The sequence below is a fragment of the Leuresthes tenuis genome, unplaced genomic scaffold, assembly GCF_036924035.1.
Source record: "Leuresthes tenuis unplaced genomic scaffold, fLeuTen1.0.hap1 SCAF_4, whole genome shotgun sequence".
Taxonomy (NCBI): domain Eukaryota; kingdom Metazoa; phylum Chordata; class Actinopteri; order Atheriniformes; family Atherinopsidae; genus Leuresthes; species Leuresthes tenuis.
The window spans coordinates 9,813,143-9,837,354 of record NW_027325358.1 but is presented as its reverse complement, the minus strand read 5'-3'; the positions used below and the strand labels follow the sequence as shown (position 1 = coordinate 9,837,354).

At 43.7% G+C, this 24,212-nt stretch overlaps 2 protein-coding genes across 10 annotated transcripts in view; both read right to left on the bottom strand.

Annotated features, from left to right (window-relative positions):
- Positions 1–49: 49 nt before the first annotated feature.
- slx4 (SLX4 structure-specific endonuclease subunit homolog (S. cerevisiae)) lies at positions 50–11,219 on the bottom strand. Of its 2 annotated transcripts, XM_072384502.1 has the most exons (14): positions 11,042–11,219; positions 10,283–10,786; positions 9,915–10,122; positions 9,434–9,640; positions 9,042–9,286; positions 8,012–8,331; positions 7,402–7,648; positions 6,508–6,677; positions 6,067–6,213; positions 5,736–5,905; positions 2,873–5,229; positions 1,280–1,379; positions 807–1,109; positions 50–616 (listed from the first exon to the last, which is right to left on the bottom strand). In XM_072384502.1, exons 2-14 carry the CDS (start codon positions 10,728–10,730, stop codon positions 247–249), a joined length of 5,292 nt encoding a protein of 1,763 aa, XP_072240603.1. In that variant the 5' UTR covers positions 10,731–10,786; positions 11,042–11,219; the 3' UTR covers positions 50–246. The 2 variants fall into 2 exon arrangements, with proteins under 2 accessions (XP_072240603.1, XP_072240602.1); XM_072384501.1 differs by having other exon boundaries at positions 10,283–11,219.
- Positions 11,220–13,193: 1,974 nt separating this feature from the next.
- Positions 13,194–24,212, bottom strand: part of crebbpa (CREB binding protein a) — a 35,815-nt gene continuing 24,796 nt past the window's right edge. For all 8 annotated transcript variants that reach the window (XM_072384493.1, XM_072384494.1, XM_072384496.1 and 5 more), the window contains 15 exons: positions 23,680–23,798; positions 23,293–23,532; positions 23,087–23,175; positions 22,215–22,295; positions 21,905–21,961; positions 21,693–21,770; positions 21,505–21,572; positions 21,157–21,307; positions 19,184–19,330; positions 18,986–19,099; positions 18,726–18,891; positions 18,430–18,597; positions 17,987–18,148; positions 17,041–17,322; positions 13,194–16,874 (listed from right to left, as the gene is read on the bottom strand). In XM_072384493.1, the coding sequence (XP_072240594.1) occupies positions 14,556–16,874; positions 17,041–17,322; positions 17,987–18,148; positions 18,430–18,597; positions 18,726–18,891; positions 18,986–19,099; positions 19,184–19,330; positions 21,157–21,307; positions 21,505–21,572; positions 21,693–21,770; positions 21,905–21,961; positions 22,215–22,295; positions 23,087–23,175; positions 23,293–23,532; positions 23,680–23,798 (4,241 nt within the window). In that variant the 3' untranslated portion in view covers positions 13,194–14,555. The remainder of the gene's footprint in view (positions 16,875–17,040; positions 17,323–17,986; positions 18,149–18,429; positions 18,598–18,725; positions 18,892–18,985; positions 19,100–19,183; positions 19,331–21,156; positions 21,308–21,504; positions 21,573–21,692; positions 21,771–21,904; positions 21,962–22,214; positions 22,296–23,086; positions 23,176–23,292; positions 23,533–23,679; positions 23,799–24,212) is intronic.

Genomic DNA, 24,212 nt, shown 5'->3' with positions numbered 1-24,212 from the left:
TATGCTAAGCTGGTTTTGGAACTCTTCAAGCTAAAAATTGACCTTTGTTTAAGATCCAACAAACATTTCTGTTTTTTATTTCAACAACAGAACTTTGTAATCAATACAGCATCTGTAAACACTTAAAATATAAAAACCTGTCCTTAGAAAACACGCTGTGTGTATTTACATATTCAAACCTGTTTGCCATAATTTCTGCTGGAATGTTTCCAGCTGAGGTAAAACCGGCCACTTTTCTTCTAAAGTTTAAAGCATGGCTGTGCCAACCTTTTTCCTGCTTACTGCTCCTGCGGCCTTGCCTGCCTTCTTGCCTCTCCTGCGGCCAGGTGCCGAGTGGCCCGGCTTGGCCGTGGTGAAGGTGATACACTGCGAGTCCAGGTAGTCCACGAGCTTGGCGGCACCGAGTCGGATCCCTGCAGCCTTGAGTTGCTCCTGGAGCTGCGACAGGACCAAAGGCTGGTACTGGAGGATCTTATTGTACAGCCTGGAGTCAGACAGGATGAAGGTGCGCACCGCCTGCAGACGATCCTGGAGGCGCGACGCTGCCTGGGAGGAGGAGATGCCGCCGTCACTGTCTGAGTCGCCATCAGAAGAGATTAACAGCTCTGGGTTGGACCTGAGGAAAAAGGAAGCCAACTGATTTACTTGAATGTGTTTTCATACAGTCAGGCAACAACCTCTGTTCCGCAGCTATATATCTGATGTGGTTTCAGAAGCTCTACACTTGAGCAGTAAGAGAGCAGGAGCACAGACGCACAGTACAGACTGAGCCCTGCAAAATTAAACTAATTCAACAACCCACACACCTCTCCGATTCTTCACTGGCGACAGTTGAGGAGGTGTTTGAGCTCTGTGAGGCAGACAGCTGCTCCTCGTTCTCCTCTTGGTTGTGTTTCACAGGGGACACAGCAGCAGGGGCTTTGGGTTCTTTAAACTTTCCCGATTTGGCGCAAGTGACGGGCCTGCTGGGAGGGCGCTTTGTCTGAGCCGCGCCCCGCGCAACGTGCTCGCCATCCTCAGAGTCGGAGCTGGTCAGCTGATGTGTGTACTGGTGGATCTCCTTCAGTTTTAGGATCATCTGACGCTTCGGTAGAGGCCGAACTCCAAACCTGCGAATAGAGCAGAGTTAAAGCCATTTGTGATGGGCGGGAGAAAAATAGCTTGAAGCAGAGCCAGGAGGGCTTTAGTCGACAATGACATTGGGGGAGGTAATCTGATCAGTTTCTCATTTCATCGCCTTAATTAGAGGAAGGAAAAAAGAAAAGAGCAATCAACTGACCTGTTGAGTTTGTTCTTGAGGTCTGGTGTGTCCATGTCAGAGAAGTGGGGCATCGGAGTGATGGGAACCAAGGAGCGTTGCCTTTTAATGTTCGACAATACTGATAAGACAAAAGCAAGAAGACGCAGTTTGGGTTTACAGTCTGATTTCTGCTCGTACGACATGCTCCTAACAGCAAGTGTTTCAATTTTCCTAATCAAGAATTATTCACACAGCATCCATGTGAGATACTCAAATGCTTTACATATAATGGACTTTACTAATGAGGTGACTGAAAGAGGATTTCGGGGGTTTTCCTTATCTGGATTGAGGATTTAAGGACAGATGGTGCCGTACAGATTTTAAAGCCGCTTGTGGTTTATGATTTTGGTCAATAGAACTAAGACTGACTGGTCGATCTTAAAGCTGCAATGTAAATTTAATTAAGGGTCAGATTTGTTGTCAGTTAATACTGGCAAATTAAACAGCAATTTGTTTTACAAGTGAAAATAGAAAAGGAAATAAAGGGCATACACTTTACAGTTTTCTCATCAGTGTGCACACAAGGACAGTTGTTTTTCAGAAGTGTTGTGTTCAAAAAGTTGAAAAGTAAAATTATTGGTGTTCAGAGTGAGTAGTACAACAGGTGACCCGACTTTTCAGAGGTCAGTGTGCTCTGGATTATTCTGCTGCTTAAATGTGAAAATCAATCATCAAATAAGTAATACTCAGGATTACTCCATGCTTTTCTGCATTCATCTTTCTCTCTCTCAGACACTATGTTGCCATCCCCACGTTTTTGGCAGTCGTCTACATGGTTCCCTCCACTTCAATGGAAACTTTCTCTCATCAGGACAGATGATTTTCCCTCTCATGATTAGATAACTGTTCAAGAGTCTTCAGGTAAATTCCCAGCAGTCTGTCTGTTGCCTCTCGGTGAGGAATGACTTCTGCTGGTCCTTCTGAAAGGTTTTCTATCCATCCATCCATCCATCCACAGTAATAACCACCACATCACTGTGTACGCAGCACAGTTTTTCTGTCCCCACAAAGGAACTATGAGTTCATATATGTGCATAATAAGCATAACTGATAACTGGCTGGGTAGGTTTGGGTAAGCAACCGGATTTAAGTCTGTGGTGGTTTCAAACATTCTCCACTTTATGATGCATGAATGAATGATGGAGGCCACTGTGCTTTAGCTTTAAATTTTAAAGGCTGAAATACTCCTGTTTTCCAGATCTACAGGCCCACCGTCATGGTTTGTTTGTGAGTAACGCGCACAATCAACTGTCAGAGCTTATATAGACATGTACCTGCCCTCCTTACTGTGTACGAGTTCAGTAAGGCACAGTCGGACCCCAGAAACAACGTGGAAGCATTAAAAACATCAGCTGGCAGATGCAACAGAGCTCAAAGTCAACACAAAGGGTCTGAATACATTTGCAAAAGGAAAACTGCAGGCTTTTATTCTTCATAAATCATTTTAAGCTATCATGGCAACTTAACTCTTCTGAGACAACAATTTTGCATATTACCATCAGAAATGCATCTCTTTTAAAACAGCATAAATAGGCTCTCAAATATACAGTAATTAAAGTAAGAATGACTTACCTGGAGTTTTGAGCAGAGCGGTTGGGTTGACCCTCTGAGAGAGAGGAATATCCTCTTCTTCTTCATCCTCCTCCCACTTGTCCCATATTTTGGATTCCAGGAGGCCGTTGTCAATCTCTGGTGTGGTCCGTGTGTTGGGGTCAGGTGGTGATGGGGTGAAGGAGGGTCCTGTGAGTGCCTTTAGACTGCTGGATGCTTGTGGGTTGCGGCTTTGAGGTATTGAAGGGCTTGTCGTACCTCCGTGGCTAGTCACTGCTGGTGAATTTTGACCGGATAGAGGGTTACAGGTGGGTGACCCGGCTGTTTCTAGTCGTCCCAAACTGCGCTCTTGCAGGCTGGATCCTGTGCTGTCTTCCAGCCTCAGACTGAAGCAGCCTGCATTGGCCTCTGCATAGGCATCGAGACCCCACGAGTCGTTGAAAGCTATCGGAGGCTCGTCCATGGCCATGAAATTCTGTTGAAAACTTGATTCTTCAACATATGCTTCTCCCTTTTCTCCTTTTGCTTCTTCCTCGTCACATGTGGCTTCATTATGACAGTCTGTCTCTCTATCTTCTTGCATATTTCTTGCTTCTTTTTTTGTCAGAACATCCTCGGTGCTGCCAGACTCAGAGGAACAACGACTCAGGTTGGAGGACTTGCTTTGTCTCTTTGAGTCTTGACGACCACCATGAGAGGAGGAAGAGACTGGATCTGAAGGCTTGGACACAGGGGAGAGATGAAAGCTTCCAAGCTCTGTCTTCTCTAAGCTTTCTGAGGCTGCACTCTCCTCTCTCTGACAGGATGAATTCTTCTCATCTGTGCTGGTGTGGAGCGGGGAGGCAGCAGGAGGAACAAGGAGCAGGTGGCCCTCTCTATGCAGGGGAGTGCTGCTGTACGGTTTATCCTGCAGATGAAGAGGAGTATCTTGCTTTGAGGAAACTTGGGTGGACTGATGGCGTTTCAAGCTTGAGAGGTGTGGCAACTTAGGTAGTGACGGCTTAACAGCAACGACTTCTATGTCCTTAGTGATGTAACAACTTTTTCTAGGTGAAACTTCAAGGTCCAAACTAGAGGCACTGAGAGGCGTCCTGATCAGCTTTGACCTGGAGACGCTGCTCTTTGCTGTGTCAGCAAAAACAGAAACTTTGTGTAGACTATTAGAGGTGTTAAGCTTGTTTTTAAATAATAAAGCAGGAGAGGAAAAATACGAGGGTGGGGAGGAGTCACCTCTAGGGAACAGCTGCGTCCTGCACATGCTGCTTTTGGTCTGGCTGGAGCTGGTGGTCATGCTCCTGCCCGGGTGGACAGGTGTGGAAGGGATCAGCCAGGAAACTTCTGGAGAACAGTCTGGTGGATCACCGGGACTAAACTCTAAACTAGTGGACTCCCTATTCTTCAAAGTAACGGCATCGGGCGTTTGCTTCTGCCTGGATTTGATTTCTGTGTACCTTTGCAGGTTCTCCGCAGAGTGAGAATGATCCACTTCCATTTCTTCACTTGAATCGGACAAAACTATGAGCTCAGGTTCCTCGTTCTTTTGGGATGAATCAGGAGAAAGGGGGATACAAATACTATGAGGTCTTTGGCTTTCTCGCTTCAAAGCATCTTCTTCTTTGTCTCCACCCCCAGCAAGGTCAACCTCTTGACCCGGAGACAGTCCTGTGATGGGCAGGTTGGACATAATGGGTGGAGGGCTGAGGGAAATGTCATTTATTACACTTCCAGACGACTGAAGCAAAGTCCTGCAAGACAGTTCAGATGGTTTATGGAGAGACTGATTTTTTTTGGGTTGAGAAGGGAGCATCTCAGGTTGATCAGAGGAAAAGGCTAAAGGGGAGGGATCTCCTTCCTCATAGACCCCACAAGTCTCTGAAAAAAGGCGGCTGTAGCTTCGATCCAAGCTGGGTTCTGGCTCAAGGTTGGAATGCAGATGTTTTTCACCAATGCCTCTTTTGGTTTCTGCCACTTTTGTAAACACCACATCTGCATCGTGTTTATCACCCCCCCTCTTCTCCTCCTCCCCGCTATCTCTCTCATTCTTCTTCTTCTGTGTTGCTGCAAACTCGTAAATCTCCTCCAGCTCTTCCTCATTCACTTGTTCCTCACAAATTTCTCTGTCGCCTGAAGTGACCTCGTCATCTCGATGATCATCCTCCAACAGTCTCCCTTCGTTCCCTCCTCCATCTGAGTCGGTCCCGTCATCATCATCATCCTCACTGTTTTCATTCCACATAGATCGGAGAAGCTCCATGAAGGCCTGGTCTGTTTGGTTGTTGGCACTCTCCTCCCGATTCATGTCGTGTGTCTCGTCTCCCACAGCTTCTGCCTCCTCTTGGTGGAGATGACAAAACTGCTCCAGCTCTTTCAAGTCAAACCTTAAAACACACAAAAAAAGGGGTAGGAGGTGTCACAACAATTTTCAGACGGACACAAAATTTCTTTGCAGTACTTGGGTCAACCGATTTACCTTTAATTCCATTTCTTACCATAACTACAAATGAACACACAAACAAAAATAAGACTGAAAAAAATAAAAGAGGATTACACATTAGACTGGTTTACAGGATCAAATTTAGACTGTATAAACTATTAGAGTGGCAACTCTAAAAGGTAAATAACCCACACATGTTTAGCATACTTTAACCTTCTCTAGGTTCTACCAGGGGATTTTGTGTTTCTTGTTCCTCATTCACAGCACTTCATATTATACTCCATTTATTCACTCTATATAGAATGCAGCACTTTTTATCTCTACAGTCACACACCGATGAGCCTAACAGTGGCAAAGTGAGGGTTTTTGTGAGTTTTCAGACCTCCTCCTCTTCTTCTTTAAAAAAAAAAAAAAAGAATAAATAACATAAAAACTTGGTTTTAAACTAACCTTGATGCCAGCTCCAGGATGTGAGGCTGCAGTGAAGAAGGGATGGAGCACTGGGCGGTGTAGAGGTACTGCAGCAGCGTGACCACCGCCTGGCCCGGGACGTCACTCAGTAACACCCTCTGAGCTGCTGGCATGCCTTCCTCCTGCACCCCAAACCCGCTTTCATGCACCTGTGAGGGGAGAAGAGGATCCAAAAAAAAAAAAAAACAAGTTTTTAAAGACTTCAGGACACTTCAACATAGTCTGCATCATTCTATGCTTTTTATTAATCCTCTATCAGTTAAGCTATATCAAATATACTGCTTAAAACACACTGTGATAATTGTTGTACCATTTCTGCCAGCAGGGGGCAGCGAGCATACACCATGAAGGAATGTGCAAAGAAGACCTCTCCACTGTCCACCTGAAGCTGCACATCACTGAGCTGAGGGTTGTTCACCATGCTGCTCATGTCTGCTGCTAGCCTGGACAGCGCTGCCTACAGAGGAAATACCAGCAAAACCCATTCAGTTCATCCAAATTAAGTAACCACAGCTTGGGTTTGGAAGACTTGTTTAAAGTCTAACCAAAGCACACTATGTCTCACACAATGTCGCACAAAGGTTGTGAACATATATGTGAACGGATGTCTTTTTGATGGAATCTAAAAAAGACTTTACTGTATAAACTGTAATAAGAAGGTAGGCCAGACAAAAGCTATTTGACAGAAAAGCTGACATCAAGGATTTGGTCAGAAACAAAGGGTTAAAAATGAATTATGACTGTTTCTTACTGATGGGTGGCTGCCACCATCTATCTCTGTTCTTGACTGGTCTGCCGTCCTCATCGTCTGGCTGTGGGTGTTTTCTGAGGGTTTCTGAGTCGTTTGTAGCAGGAACCCACTGGCACAGAGCTCAGCCTGATCCTCACACTCCTCCTGGATGAAGCCGCTCAGATGCTTGTCTGCAAAAACAGAGATTATCAGGACCAGAACCAATGGCCGAGTGATTTGCTCCTGAGAATTCACAGTGATTAGCCCATATTTTCAAAAGTAAAATATCACAAACGCTGTTTCTTTTTAAATCTTTGCTGGTTTTAAACTCATTAAATTGATCTTTTAACCAAAACAGATAAGCTTGTGGTTTTTGCTCAGATTTTAGGTGTGTTTTGCAGGAAAACTGCTCTAAATATGATATCTAATTTTGATAAATTGACAAATGAATGAATAGAAATAAGAAATGCAATTCTGGTTTTCTAAGACCTAGAATCGATTAACAATTTAAATACCCCCACAAAACCCCTCCATCACACTTCCAGCAGTGACAACACATCTCCAGCAGAAAGCCTCCTGCTGTGAAGCACACGTGAACATCAACTATGGAAGAGATCCACATCAAAATGTCTGAACACTCTCCATTAAATCTTTTGTGTTTACATGTGAAAATGGCTCCTTATGAATATCAGATGAAATTCTGACATAATGGTACATTGTGTTGCCTATTAAATAACTGCAACTAAACTAACTAAATGCAACTGCATTTCAGACATGGCATTTTAGCAGAATGAAACAAAACATAAACAACCTTTAGATTTGAACTTCTTTTAACAGTTAAAAAGAGTCATTTGCTGGAGTGAAAATATACTTTTTCCCCACTGGTAGTGAAATGCATGTGTCTGTGTGTTTTACCTTTAGCGGAGTATCCATATTGTGTCAGGGTCATGCCGTCCTCAGCCAGCTCCATCAGGTCTCTGAGCGCCTGGCTGCCCACTGGTAGCTGCCCGGTTCCAGGGGTCGAGGGAGCTGAGGAGCAGGAGGCTGTCTGGGAGCAGGATGGTAGGACGGAGACCCTGGTCCCTGTAACAAGAGTTCCTTCACCCACAGCCTGGACAGATGACTCAGACTTGTTGCTGGTGCTTGATGAAGCTGCATCAGCCTGAAAGTGAAGGGGAAAAGCACTGATTCTGGTAAAATTGGCTTGAAGGAGAGCAGTTTGGATGTGGGATGTACTGTTGTGCTGAGCTTCTCAAAAACGTTCAGTTCAGCAGAGAAAAATGTGTACACATGTCAGACTAATATGTAAGAATATCAGTAGTACAGCTTTAGAAACTAAAACAGTCTGTCTGAAACAACGCTAAGATATACCACAAGGGCTATGGTGGAACAAAAGATCTCTGTCTGATATCTGGAGCTGAAACCTAAAAGACACATTACAATAATTACAACATGTATAAAAGGGGTACAAAATGGGACCTTTCACAGTCAGAGACTGAAATATTACAATAAAGAATAAACAAACCTCTTTAGTATTTCTCACTGTTACGGAGTCTGTTGGTGTGAAAAACTCCTTGAGCTCTGCAACATAGAAATCAGACAAACCAGTGGAGCCTCCATCCAGCAGGGTACTTTTCAGCCAGAGGGGGGCAGGACCTGTCCAACCTGACAGAGTACTGGGGCCTCGGGTCGGGGTGGGGGGAGAGGGGGCTCGGCTGTGCAGGAGAAGGGCAGAAACACGTTCCTGCAGCCTCGCCAGGGCCGCCTCAGCATCCTGAACGAGGAGGAGCGGAGGGGGACGAGGAACAGCGGCCTTCCTCCTCTTTCCACGCCCCTTACCTGCACCTGAAGAGGAGATTGCACTGTTAAATGTCTGACTGTTACACACATTAAACATGTTTTTAATTAGCTTATAATAACGCACAACTTATTATAGACAAACACTCAACTTAAAGTCTCAAAAGAAAGACTCTTGTCAAGTCTGATCAGGATGCGTTGAGGTGGAACTAGTTTCACAGCATAGTTGTTTTTCTAACATATAATTTTCCAATTTCTCATCTTGAGCTCCCCGCAGAGGTATGATCAACCTAATGTTGAGACTAAAATGTGAGATCTAAGGCTGAAAAGTAAAGACTTTGTATAACCGAGTTTGTAATTCAGTTAATCCAAACTGCTTTTTAAAAAATTTACAAAGTTCTGATCACAGCATCATTTCCTCTCAGAAAACTGACTGATAGGTAAATATCAAGCACTTTTTTTAGTTTGCTTTGTGGTGGCTTTCCCATATCACTTCCAAATTACACTTCAGAGCTGTCCACTGAAATTGCCACCGTGACTAACAGAAGTAGAATTAATTCAATGTAATTTCTAAAACACATCAGAGAAACATTAACGGCAATAAAGCACATATGAACTGAAAACAAATCACACTCATGATACCGTGATTTTTTTTATAGAGAAATTCAAAACATTTCATCACAAAGTGCAAACTAATCAGAAATAAAATAAAAACAAAACAAAAGAAAGACTATCACAGTATCTATTCGTGACCATACCAGCATCTGACCCCCACTTCAGTAGTGGACTCATGGAGCACTGAGAGGAGGCAGCCTCTGTCTGTAACCATCCCTCTCCCTCCTTTTGTCCCTGCTGCTCCTTCTCCTGTTCCTGCAGGGAAGACGACAGAGCCAGAGCGACCATGGTCTCTTCATCCAGGGGTTCAGTCTTCTTTTTGGGCTTCTTCCTCGATTGATGGCCTGACTTGGTCGGGGCTTTCCTTTTGGTGCCCACAGTTGGTATGCTGGGAAGGGAAAACAGAAAATGGCTCGAATTAGGTTTTGTTCAGCCTTGCACTTGTGTACCATTAAGTTCAACATAATCTTTCTTGGATAAAATAAAGCCTTGGACAATGATTATAAGGAGGTCCACAGTACTCAGAGGTTCTCACAGTGTGTTAGCACTCTCACTCTCCTGGATCTGTCTCTGCACAGCCTGCAGCAACACAGCCGGGGAGACACCCATGTCTGAGGAGCAGCGCTTCAGGTGGGCCGAACGGCTCGTCTGCGACTTGAATTTCTTTCCACAGATGGGACAGTCAGGAACACCAGAAGGCGGAGGAGGGGCTGGGCAGCTCTGTTCACTCCCATCCAAACATCTGCAAAATTAGACATTATACATTCAAAATCGAATGTATCAAGTAAGATCCTTGAAAAAACTCCACTCAAGGGTTTCCTAATTTGTTCTCGCATTAAGAGTAGAAAGAGTTAATATCAAGCTCAAATCTGTGTAAATGATTAAGTTAGCTTTGCCATTTGTCCACCAGTATACTGTATGCAATAAAAAAGTCTAATCACATTTTTCTGTGTAAAGTTACTTTAGGTAGGCGCAAAAGCCAAGCATGTAAGATATCTAAATAAATTCAATCAGACCTGTTGAGGTGCTGTGTGCGTCCCTCAGGTGTCATATGTGATAGGTCTCTGTGGCAGATCTGACAGAAGAAAATGCCTCCATCCTCCAAGTCCACTGACGTGGCCTCTGCTGCCTCCCTGTCCAATTCCTGCTGCAGCCGCAGTGCCAGAGCCTCATCGCTGTCCAGGGGCTGCGGTTGGGGATCAGAGCTGAGTTGCGGTGGACTAGCTGCAAACAGATACAGATTTAAGTGAGTGAGGGACATGTTGTTACATTTGTTTTCCCAGCTTATCTAAAATGTGTTGTATCAACAGAATAGCAATAGCATGACCACGTCCTTTCTCCTAACTGAATCAAAGATGTCAGAAATCTGAAGACGCCAGCTTACCTTGCCTTTGCTGCTGTGCAGTCGGTGAACATTCAACATGGGTTGTTGGCTGAATTTTGTTACTATGCACCATCCTCTGTGGACTAGCTCTCTTAAACTGTTGCATCCTGAAGAGAACTTTGTCTTTTGCCTTCAGATCTCTGTCAGCTGTCACTCCTGAGGACGTCGAGGTCACAACAGAAGATGCATAATCTCCTGAATCAAGTCCAGTCTCAGCACAGACCACATCCTGCTCAGCTCCAGTACCAACAGGTTGGGTGGCAGCAAACTTTGACCTGGGATACCCATCTTGTTTTGTATCCCTCCTCCTCCTGTCACTGTCGCTTGCTTGACTGGAAGTCTGATGCCCTGTTTTCTTGCTCTGTCTGGCTGGTTCACCTGGTTTCTTACGGGCGCGTTTCAGTAACTTTGAGCAGAGATCTACAAAATCCTGGTCCGAGTCGTCCATTATGGCAAAGTGTCATATTAAAAAGCCTTGACATGTTCCCAGCTGTTACGATCAGCCTGCAAAGACAGCGGACATCCACAGTTGTCTTCAAGGGGGACCAACAAGGTTCCTCTGCCGCATATTGGCAGGATTTCCGCGGCTAGTGTTTTATTCAATGAAATACATATGTTCACAAAGACTCAGTCAAAACACATATTCTACCTAGTATATCTTCTTACCAACTAGTATTTAAAACCTGTGCTTCTTGTTAACATATCTACAGACAGAAAGCAGCTGGTCAGCTAGCTAGTCGTGCTAACATTTTATCTTACCAAGGTTTGACGAATTAGTTCCTTAGTTTTCCACATCATCTTTAAAAGAGTCTTTCTCTGAGGCTATTATCATGTATTTTTATCTATCCATAACATTATGTAAAACTATTTTGACATATAAAACAGGCAAGGGCCCAGTTGGTTTGTTTTCAATTCAAAACCTCTTACTCAACCGCTTCATTCCGAACTTCCGGTCATGTGATGGTGAACGAACGAATGGAGTGCCATCACAGTCATGTGACTGCAACACATTGATTTGACTGGATGAAATCATATCTTTTTTTATTTCTTTTACATAAGGCACTTGTTATTTAATCTTTAGAAGTAAATATTCTAGAATTTTATTTGATATCGGAAGAGATTTATTTTATAATAAAGGTTAAAAATAATAAAAGTTAAACATTAAGAAAAAATAAAAGTAGAAAACAGGACAGTTCTAAATGAGAAGTAGTATAGAGTGAACTGTGGGATTAAGTAATCTGACACGTTTGTTTATCCCTAAAATTACAGAATTGTCCTTCTGGATTGTCCTCCTGTTAATTTACATGCATTTTGGCTATTGGTGAAACACTGATGTGGATCCAATACACTGTCATTAGTAAGTCTTCTAAAAGGGAGGTGTTGTCTCTCTGTGGAGAAAAAAAATGTATGAAGAAACCAAGAAATTGTTAATACATCAGGCAAATTTTGGGGATAAATTGGGTGGTGGTCAACAACATGCATCTCTAATGTTAAAACAAAAATGTGGAATGTAAATACAATATTTAGAAATTTGGTTTAATGCCGCTTACCAAGTGTCACCTCTGCAAAACGTTTTATCTGAGCCATCAACATGCTTCAGGTGCAATTCTGGTTGCAGAATTGGTGAATTTCAAATCCGTTCGGCAGTTCACAGTTACAGACCTGATTTTTAAGCACAGTAAATTAATAAATTAGTCACAACGTAGAAGATGTTCAGCATTAACGTGACAACCATCAGAACAACAGGATTACATGGATTTGAATCCATTGTTGATGCATGTTGGCAGAATTACTCTTTTTAATATATATATATTTTAAGGGATTTTTAGATGGCTCCAAAAGTTTAGCATTCGCCTGCTGATCTTTTCCACAAGCTGTGCCTGTGTCAACTCTTTAGCTGTCTGGTTGATGGTCTAAGGCTTGAAATTTTGAGATGATCCAGTATTTTATCTGCATCCAACTGCCTCACAGGTAGCAAAACAGCTCCAAAGCATGATGCTATCACCATCAGTATTAACAGGCGGTAGTGTTATTCACTCCTCTAAACCTCTGGTGATTGTGGCAGAACTCAATCTTAGTCCCACTTGACCATAAAACTTTCCTTCCCTCAGGCCATTCTTTTTTTTTGTATTCAGTTGCAAATTGTAGTTCAGGTTGAACATGTCAATTTTGGAGGAGCAACCTCTCTCTTGGTTTGATTGCAGACAGACACCAGTGTTACAGCAGCTTCAGGTTCATGGCAGACCTGTGCCAAGGCGGTGGTTCCTGACCATATAAACCATTTTTTCTCTTGCCCGATGATGACATGATAAACTGGCAAAGCGGCTACATCTCCCTTACAAGAACAGCTGTTCTGATGATCTTTGAATGAACCAGGGTTTAACAATCTCTAACAATGCCGACTTCCACTTAGTACCATGTCTCTGTTAGTCCAATGAATGCTCTCAATTTCATCTTATCCTCAATAAAGCACCTGCAGTCCGTCAAGGTCTTCAACAGGATGGTCAGAAACATTTTTAAATTATCATTTAAACAAACAAACATTTTAAATATTCAAATTAGTACTGGAGAAATTCTAGCTCGACTTTTCAAACTTCGTATTTACAGATGTGGGTCTACGTTGAAAGGGAGCAAACTAAACAAAAGCATGTTTTCCATCTGTAAAGCATTGAAATTCACTCAAATATGTCTGTCAAACTGTGGCACAAACTTAACCTCTTTAGCTAATTCATGCCGTTTAAATCAGACAAATGTACATGGAATGAGAAACCGTTTCAAGATCTGAAGGATTAAATCGATCCATCAGGACGACTCCTGTCATCACCAAGACTTATCGACTTAGCACCCATATTGTGTGCAGCACAGAAAGCAGACCATAAAACAAATGAACACACCAAGGGGAGGAGCGATGCCTCATTATTCAGTCAACAGAGTACTGGAGTTCTTCTGTTGCACACAGTTTATTTAATAATATGGTATATAAGTAAGAAATGAGTCTTTTACCAGTTTATACAGTGATTTCATTCTCTCTTCCTTATATTTATAGTATTTTACTTAATAACTTGATTTACAATAGGAGAAAAAGAAAATCCCCCTAATTCAAGTTTTTGTGAGAGAGGAATGAGGGTTGATGACATTTAGTTTTCTCAAAAGTGAATCTCAAATATGTCCTTCGTCCCTCGAAAGCACACAACTTAGTGTAAGATTTAGGGAAACTGGACGACATTCGAGATGTTGCCGACAAACAACCTGTTATCATTCCACCTCAGCTTAGGGGGCTGGTCTCTTTCTCACGCTCTCTTTACACTTTACAACATTTGTATGACAAAAGAAGTATGAAATTCTTTTTAATGTCAAAGCAACAACTTTCTTCAACGGCAAGACAGATTTTTTTCAAATTGAGATGTAAGTTGCAGTCCTTGTTGTATACCATGGTGAACCCATTCAGAGTTGTGTTTCTCTTAGTGAGGGTTTGTGTCAGTGTCTTCATGTGCGCCTGCATACATGCCCGTGTATACACAACCTGCTGCAGGCCATTTCCTACTTTAATACAACTGAGTGCTCTTCATACACACACACGAGAAGAAGAAAAAAAAAAAAAGAAAAAAAAAAAAAAGGAAGGGAGCAGTCACTGTCCCTGAACGCATCATCTTGCAGTAATGGTACAACACTAGATTACAATTGCCGGGAATGACAGCTTGAGAAAAGAACGAAAACCTGGCCCGATTCCCAGATGAAATATCTTACAGTTTGAACACAAAAATGCATTACGTTTTTTTCTCCAAAAGGTACAAAATAAAAAGATATGAATAATATAATGCAATTGTACATTTTCTTTTTTTTTTTTTTTTAAAAAAAGAAAAAAGAAAAGAAAGGCATGAAACCATACCAAAAAACAAACCAAAAACAAATTGAGTACTGAACACATTTGGTCTCAACCAAAAATATATTCTTTGTGATTTAATTTCATTTAAGAAGCAACTTGCAAATCCCTAAACATCTTAAGGAAGAAATACCCACCATTTAGATTTAGGAAACAATTACATTCCCTAAAAGTTTGGACTTTTTTAAATTTTATTTTCCCTCGACCAAATTTTCTTTTTTTCCCCCCAAACAGTTGAAACTTTTTACACGTCAGTACAAAAAACCGTTCAACATTAGAAAGAACAAACAAAGCCCTCTAACAGGATAAAGAGTCAGAGGGAAAACTGGGGAGAGAAGTGGGCTGATGGGTCCGTGGGAGTGAGAAGGACTTAAGTTCCCAGGAAAAATGCTACAATTTCTGCGCAAAAGTCTCCAGAGTGTCCCCTGTAGCATCTCCCACCATCCCCAAGTCGTTGCTCAGCCCTCCTCTGTTGGGCGTGTTGAGCTGTGGTAGCATGACGTTTTGTTCTGGTGTCCCCAAGTGTCCCTGCTCCATGGACTGAAGTGGGCCGCCAAGCCCCGGGTGGGGGGAACCCGAGTGGGGTAGAGGCGGGTGTTGAGGTGAGGGTTGGGGTTGGTTCTGAACATGGGGTGAGGGACTGGAATGTGGAGGCTGTGGCTGTTGTTGCAAGGGTGGACAAGGAGACTGGACTGGTCCAGGGGAGCGGACCTGGTTGCTGAGGGCATTGGCGAGTGCTGGCTGGCCGGGCAGGTGGGCCGCACCCTGGGCCTGGCCAGCCAGCAGGTGGGTCTGAGGGCTCATGGGGCTTGGCTGTACAGGAGAGCCCATCTGCTGCTTGAGGACGGCCTGCTGCTGCTGGGGAAGTTGTTGTTGCTGCTGCTGTTGCTGCTGAAGCAGTCGTTGATGCAGTAAGTTCTGGGTGGAATCCATCCCCATTCCAGGCTGAGCCATCTGAGCCATGGGTGGGAGCTGACCCATAGGTCCACCAGCTGCTCCAGCACCCGCCTGCATTGCTATTTGCTGCTGCTGTTGTTGTTGCTGCATGCGAAGCTGGGAGTACGTAGGTGCTGTCCCCTGCACCTGAGCAGGGAACTGGCCTGGATGGCCTTGAGGCATCACTCCCGATTGTTGCTGCTGCTGCTGCTGCTGTTGCTGTTGCTGTTGTTGCTGCTGCTGCTGCTGCTGTTGTCTTAAAAGCTGCCGACGGTAGAGCTCCTGGAGCTGGGGGTTGTTGTTGTGTGCTGCGTTTATAAGCTGCGCTGGAGCTCCTAATGGAGCCATGCCCTGCACAGGGGGTTGCTGGGGCTGCTGAGGGGGCATCCCAGGCCTCTGCACCGGCACTCCTGGCATGGCCATGGTCTGCATTGTTGGCATGCCGGGCTGCTGCTGGCCTGCCTGTTGCTGCTGCTGGGGCTGATTTGCATGGTATTTTGCTGTTCGCTGTTTTATGAAAGCAGCCATCAGTTGAGGGTTTGATTTGAGGATATTGAGGACTTGCTGCTGCTGCTGGGGTGAGCTGGGGGACTTGAGGGTGCGCAGTAGATCCTGCAGGGCGTTGGGGGGTATAGTACCAGGTCTCTGGGGGGTTTGTGGCCGGGCACCAGGTTGCTGTGGTATTAGCATTCTCTGGCCCTGTTGAGTTTGCTGACCTTGCGCCATCATAGCTCGCTGTATGGTCATGGCCTGCTGTGGGGTCTGACCTGGAACAAGGCCTGGTTGTTGAGTCTGAGCTGCCTGCAGAGACCCTGCAGCTCCAGGCCACTGTCCTGGGGCCATGCCAGGTTGCATGACCTGTGGTCCATGGGGCCCGGGCACCATCTGCATGGCTGGCTGCATTGGTCCAGTCATGCGCTGCTGTGGCTGCTGGGGATTCATTGGCAAACCGTTCATGTTGACCCGGTAGTTCTGCTGGTTCTGTTGGGCCTGTGCCATCATCTCGATGTGTCGTGCCATCTTGACCGCTGCAAGCGGAGGCTGCTTTAGCTGTTGAGGTGGCTGGGGTGGCTGGGGAAGAGGGGACTGCTGCTGGTGAAGTGGGGAGGCTTGGGGCCCAGGCTTGCCCTGAGAGACTGGTGCTTGTTGCTGGCCGGTGCGTGGTGCATTGGGGAAAGAGGGGGACATGACGCCTGCTGAGTTGGGGGTCTGTGGCTGGTTGGAAAGTGGCTGCTGGGGTGTTTGAGGAGTGTTGGGCTGGGCATGAGAAGTGGGGGTGTTGGGGGCAGCTGAGGCTGGTGGGGACGGTAGCGGCATGGTTCTGCCTTGCATGGTGGCCATTCTTCTCCTCATTAACTGGGCCTGCTGGAGCCTGTGCTGCAGCTGCTGCTGGCGAAGCTTGTGCTTGATGTTCAGGCAGAACGGGACAGGACATTTGTTCTCCTGACAATGCTTTGCATGGTAACAACACAGAGCGATAAGCTGCTTGCACACAGGGCAGCCACCATTGGTTTTGCGCTTGCAGCCCTTGGTGTGCTGCACCACTCTCTTCATCTTCTGGCAGGACGGTAGAGAGCAGTTGGCATTGCGACATTGACAAGCGTGGACCAGAGACTGAATGCATCGCTGAATGCTTAAACGCCGGCTCTCTTGTGGGCTCTTGGAAGCCTCTCCACTCTGGCTGTTGTTGTCATCATCCAGTCCAAGACCCCACTTCACCATCTGGTGTTCATGGCCCTTCGTGTTGTAGCAATTGATGCAAAGATCAAAGTCCTGAGATAGAAAAGGGAGAGAGGGGGACAAGGAAATTAACACAAATCCATCCAGTAGTGACAAATGGATTTAGATAACAAATGCCCTCTTTGATCAAGTCCATCCTCCATACTTCTGTTTCAGACACAGAGGAATTTCCAGTGTAAAAACACAATTGGTAGCTCACCTCACATACAGTACAGTGCCAGCGTGTCTCCACATGGTGCTTGCACTCATTGCAAGTATAGACAAAGCGATCCTGGCCCTGGTTGTGCAGCTCGACCAGCATGCACATAGTGCTCCACTTGCACCTCCTGAGGGAGCTGAACTCCCAGTGTTTGTCCCTTGCCAGTGTCAGAAAGGCATCACGACCATCCATCAGGTCACAGGAGATCATGGGGTCAGGCTCAACAATGGGTGGCAGGGTGTTGGCCATGGGCCCAGAATGAAGGTGGATCACAAAGAACACCTACAGATGAGAAAAGAAAAAGTTAGTGAAGCAAAACAAGAAAACAAACATGCAAAACTTTGCTTTCAAAAGCTACATCTAGTCTGGAAGTGCTGTATCATCCTGTCAGACCTTATCAAAAGGGTGGTGTCAGCCCTGGAGAATGGTATTCTGCTTGTTTCTATTTCCTTAAAACAATAACAACTGTCCTAGGAACAGCTAAGCCACTGAGTAGTTAAACAAAATAGCACAAGAAGAACTTGCTCAGGGAGAAACTGGGGGTGGGCAAACATGCAAGTATGTTCTAATTCGGCAGCAGAGATGATTGACAAATCTCTGTAAATCTTTACTGACATTCACTTAAAATACCAAGCGAGCCTGCCTAGTTGCATGAATCCTTATCAAAACTTGACGTGTTAGCATGGATACGGTTAGCTAGCAAGTTGCTTCCTGTAGTGAATGGGATTTTAAAAACTATTGCACGCAGAGAGTGGAGGAGGAGGAGATTGATGCTTAAAATATGTGGCAAGAGACATGCCTATACCAGCAGTTACTATCCAGGGGGTCAAAATAGTGGATTACTGTAAGAGCCTGTGGAGTTTACTTTTTGTATCCATCTTTGGGAAAGATGTCTACACAAAACAGTTTACAGCATCACTAAACGTGTTAAGAAATCAATTCTGACCTCTTTGTGCTTCTCCATGGTGCCGTATAATTTCTGGGATAGATCATTAGCTACATTCGGCATCCCAGGCTTCTTCTTATTGGCTCGGCTCACGCTGCTCTTGTTTTTATTGGTCTTCTTGTTGTTCTTTTTCTTAGCGTTTTTGCTGTCTCCTGGTGTACCCTGAGGGATAAAAAATTTATAAAAACCCACATTAAAGAAGTAATATCATTGATATGAACCATTCTCACCATTCTAATTACAGACACAATCTCTACGTAAAGTTAACACTTGTTACAGTGAGAATTAACCCATGATGTGTCATCTTAACTTAAATTTTTATTGGAAATAAAGAAGATTTAAAAAAATTCAAAGAATTAACAGTAATTTAAGAGAGCAACACCAATTCTAAAAAACAGTAAATTCATAGCTACTATCATCAAATCATGGTACAGTATTCACACCTCTGGAGTTTCAGAGGCAGCTGTGTTTTCCTCCTTCTTCCTCTCCTCCTCCTCCTGTTCCAATTCCTTGATGCTTTCCTCGAGCACGTTAGGCCAGAAATCTCCTTCAAAGTACGGCAGCTCGTTGGCGCTGGTCAGGCGGTCCTCGGTGGCCTGTTTGAAGATGTCCTGAGAGAAAAAAAATGGAAAACATGAAACATTTTAAACATCTGATGAAAACATAAATGTAATCCGGTATCACACTCGACGTGCAAAGGAAGTCACGGTTATTTTGCTTGCAGATAGAAATTACCTACCTTGTAGTCATGCAAGATTCTCTCAGCAAAAGCCTTGTCCAACATCTTCCTGTACCACTCCTGCAGTCTCTTGGGCTTGGGGATCTTCTGGTCGGGAGGATGGCAGTGGAAGATGTAATCATCTCCTTCACTGGGTGGACACGCCCAGATGTGGCCCTGGGTGTACCTACAGAACCACACAGACCACGAGTTAAATCAAACATACCACGAACAGGTTAAAACACCCATTTGTGGAAGAATAATCAGAGGGTAAGACTTACCCAAGTTTTTTGACATATTCAAGATAACCAATGAGGATCTCGTGGTACACTGCTGTCCGTAGTATCCGAGGTCTGAAGAAGTGAATACTGTCAAGGTATGATATGTAGACCCGTCTGATGAAGAGAGAAGGAACATTGTGAATACATTTCATTTGTTGGCATATGCCAAAATAGTCAAATGTCTGATTAAAAGCACACCTAGTGTTGGGAAATGGGCATTCAGAGCCATACTCCTGCACATGCATGCCAAAGAAGCAGACATCCACGCCATCAATTTCCTCAAATGCAAAAAGTGCTTTGGTTCTGTAAGGAAAGGTCTCGGGCATTTCACCAGTGTCCACAAACCTAACAAAGAAAGACAAAAACAAGCATGAAAATGTGGAAACGGCACAATATGCTGGGGAAGTTCCAATGTTCTTCTATTGGACCGTGGATGCATTTGTCACGAGAGAAAGAATAACCAACTGTGTTTAAAACGAGGAAATTACATGTTTATTAACCATGAAAATTCAGCCTTACATCTTACAGACTTCTAAATCTTCGTGGAACCAAGAGGCTGCCACCTTTGTCACAGGTTAAGAGAATAACGACACACTTAAAAGTAAAGTGACCTTGAATCAATAAAAAGCCACCAGCCCAGCCTTAAAAACAGTGAACTTGAAGATAACAGGCTCTTGGCTGTGGGACTCCACCCTGCTAGGAAGCCACAATTGTGACAGACTTTCATCTAGTGTGATCAAACAGTAAGAAACTCAATGTCTCAGGGAAGGTGTGCACTCCCATCTTATGCAACAGCAGTTCCACACTGAGTCTGTAATCTTTATGGGGGACATTCTGCAGTGTGTGACGGCAACAATAAAAAGAAAAAAAAAAAAGCGGAGGACAAAGACGATCTGTGCCAGTCCATTAACAAATCAAGGATGTCCAGGCCGCCATTTGGCCTGCCTCATTGTGACTTTATAGGACTTCCTTTATTTGACCCTCTGGACCAGTGTGTGAGAGTTCTCCTGCTCCCTAGTTTATTCTTAGTGACTCTGAAGAGAAAAAAAAGAAAGAAAACCACCCTTGAATAAAACAGTTTTAAATGGTTTTATGTAGTAAATAGGGGTTTTTTCCACAGAGATGAAGTAGTCAGCCAGCGAGGACAATTTTGTTTGCTTTTACAGCCAAATTCTCTAAGCTGATGCTACCTTTCTGTCATCATCACTTAAATGTACACCTGGTCGTAGGGATGCACCGATACCAGTATCAGAACCGATACCATGTGCGTGTACTCATACTCAGTATTCATTAAAGTGTTCTGATACAACAAAACAGATTTTCCTGCAATGCGTTTAAGCTAACATGTTCCAGTCAAGTTACCATGACGTGGCTTACGTGTGACGCATGAAAAAGACGGAGCCATGTCAGCCGTGTGGAGGTATTTCGAAGAGTGTTGGTGACAAAATTAAAGCTGTGTGCAGTTTATGCTCAGCAAAGCTGTCAAGAGGAGGGATAAAATCTAGCATCTAAATTCCTTAAAAAAAATGTGGTATCGGTGCATCCCTTCCTGGTCCAATGTAATACTTATATTTCACCTACTATACTATATTTAATGTATAATACATATGTTAGATGTTTAAAACTTCAGACGTTTGTTTGAAACCTGGACTTGTTGTAAGAGTTGATTTTCCTCAGTGTACTGATCATTGTGCCAATGGAGAGTGATGTCAGCACAACGTCTCAACTGTTCTTCTTCTGTCTTCATCCTACGCAGTCGCTGTTGCTTCTACTTGAAATAACTTGGAAATATTGGATGACAGCACAGTGCAGGAAAAGCACTAAAACGAGCTGTTCAATAAGTTAATAATGCGTACACTAACATACCGACAGATTCTGTATTTGGTCTTTAAGGCTTTCTGTACAAGCACAATGTTAAGAAGTAGAACTCATTCATCTGTGTGTGGCTTCTTTACCATCTCTGGCTTGTGAAGGCAGCGTGGGGTAACGCTGAGGACATTGTGCCACAGTTCTAATTCAACACTACTTTACTGTCCCAGTTATGTCAAAGTCTGACCAAAGCGACGTCAGAAGATAAATAATGCACCACACGTGTCTACTTTGAGTGGAGACGCGTAGAAAACGCTACATTTACAGCGTTGTGATGAACACTTCCACCCAGTCCTCCTTACCTGGCTTTCATGCCTGGTTTGACTTCCACTGTTTTCTCAGAGCTCGCCACCACTCGCACAAACACTTCTCCGGCCTCTGGGTGGTTTTGTCTCTTCAAGTATTTATTCACACGGTCCTCTATGTATGTTCCTAATCGTGTCGACTGCAGCCCTACGGTGAACAGGCAAATGGGGAAATCTTTTTTAAACCACAAACTTTCATTTCTACTTAAGAGTTAAAGTAGCCATCACAAAAAGCACAGACAAAAAGGTTAACTGTCAGCAACTGCCAATAATCTGACGAAGACATCAAACATCACGGGAAAATTGGATCAAACGAAGGACAATTCAAGAAAACAAACTACTAACTTTTTGCAGAGAACTTGTTTTCCTTCCGTGTTTTCCCACTTTTCTTCAAACAGTTGTCACAAATGAATCTGATACGAGACAGAATCAGAGGTTTTTCATTTTCACCTCAAACAACGATCATTTAAGACATTTAAAAATAGAAGAGAATCAATCACGCAAATCTGCTTAAAACTGGGAGTTCATCTCACCCGGATGGCCAAATAACCTCGTAGTGTAAAACGCATATCTGGTGCATCTTCCGCCCACAGTCTTTACATTCAACAAACCTGAAGAAAAAGAAAGATTTTACAGATATTTCTATCATCACAATCAAATAAGCTTTTGGGGTTAGGCTGTTTTAGCTGCTTTCTGTCATTATCAGCCCCTCAAACTATAGGCTGTAGAGATGACGTCGACTTACGGTTCAGGGTCAAGAACGTCATTCTTCTTACGCTCAAACTGGTCTTTCGAGATCATCCTGAAATATCAGATAATTGAAAGAAACAACAAAATTAAACAAAAGCAAAGTTGGATGAATATTTGCATATTTTTGATTCATATATATTACATGGCTTTGGTAGCTGGAGACGTCATTTATCAAATACAACAGTGTTTTTCAATGTTGGCATCGTAATTCTGAAGCCAATTTGCTTGGATTAGCTTTTTTCCAACATAGAGCTTCGGCTAACTTGCTTTCTATGAGCAAATTCATTAACATCTGGTTCACTTACGTCTGTGGCTGTGCGGGATCATCTCCTAATGTCACACTCTCCCCCTGGATCTCATTGAAGCATTTTTCACAAAAATGATACCTGTAAGAAAACGCATCTAATGTTATAAACATTACAGTAAAATGGCTACCAGCCCATGTAAGTACAAAAATGTGTTATACTGCAACACATTGTGCTAAACTATTTGTTAGCGCTTATCAGCTGTGCACAAATAATGCACGTTTCTGCTTTATAACGGGAATCCCTGAGTTCCCAGTGAGAGTGTAAATGGACTGGTGTCTCTGCTACTACTCTCTCAAAGCGTCCTGTCTGGGGAGAAATGGCTGCAGTTGCACCGTTTCTACAGCAGAGGGAGCAAAGATGTGCACTGTTTTAGCTGTGAGGAAAAGGTAATGATGGGCAAGGCTGTTTTCAGTCTACACCAAAACATTATCTTCTCATTTGTTGTGCAAAAGAGGCACAGCTACACTGAAATCGCTTAATCCTTTGATACATGTGAAAATCAACACTATTTATTTGCTTTCAGTGTCTGATGGTATTTCAGGTTTAGGGTCAGTTTATGTGCAATGTTGGAAACCTGAGCGTTAACAAATGTGAGAAAAAGCATTTGGTTGTGGTTGCATTGATGGCACTAATGCGCGGATCACAACAATCCCTCTAAAGCTATAAATGAACAGAACTCTGGCTGCAGAGGATGAATTAACACATTTCAAACGGCTGCATTAATTCAATTGCATATACAACAAAACTTCAAATAACTGAATGCAAACAGGATTACTCAGACTATATAATATCTTTTAATAGTAATATCAAATTTAGAGCGATCCATGGGTTCAAAAACACAACAAACACATTGATCCACTGACGGATACCTGTTCTGATAACTGTAGTATGTGCCTCCAGTGGGTATGGTGCAGAGCTGCTTTCCATAGCAACAGAGAGTTTGAGGGGAAAACTCATACTGCAGACACAAATGAGGAGAAAAAGAAAAAAACACTTAACATCTAATCATTACCCATATTACAATGGGTGCCTGAAAATGTGAGCAAAGGGTATATACATCATTAACAAGTCTCACCTTCCTCCCACAGCAGTAGCCCAGGCCCTGCATGACCGGGTCGATCTCTGACTCGAACACCTCAGCCAGTTTAGAGCAGTACTTGTAGACCCGGGATGTTTTGCGGTTATAGAGCCAGGCATTGTTGAACATGAGCCACACATCCTCCACATATTGCCAAGGCTCCTGGTACTGTCCTGTGTCGAGCTTGCGCTTTATTGTGGACAGATCTATTGGGTTCTTAACTATGTCAAAATAGTCCTAAAGAAACAGGGATATGGGGAAAAAAATGTCCATACAGGTAAGAATATTTAAAATGTGCCATGTGCATCCACCATAACCATCAGTGACAGTTGTGGTAATTTAGAAAGGCTTTGTGTAGAGATACTCAGCGGCTGTGACACGTACCGGGATACCCAGGAGCATGGGGTCTACTGGCTGCCGGAAGGGCAGTGACTCTGGGTCCTGCCTGTAAAGAGACTCCAGCGTCGGCATCAGAGCCTGCCGCAACTCCTCAGGCTTAAATACTGAAAAATTAACAACGCAGAGGCAAGTTATGCAAAGAAGAGGCATCTTAGGGGAAAGGTTTATAATACAAGGAAAAGGGACAAAGACGAGCTAATGTGACACTTTCTGCACTGAGCCGGTGTCCATTTTCAAGACAAAAAAGTCCAAATTGGCTTCACAAAGACTATGAACAGCACATCTGTGGACCATTTGGTTAAGAAAATCTCAGAAATCCTGATCCATTTTGTTTATTTGTACTACCATACTCGTTTTATTTATCAAGTTTGACACTTAAACGTTTCTAAACGGCACATTGCAATGCTCTTTGCACGTCTGTACAAGAGTTCTGAGCAGATCTATTCCAGGCACATCCCCCTTGACTGAAAAATCAAGTGGAACTGAAACTTTACAACAAAGTGACTGCGCTGAAGATA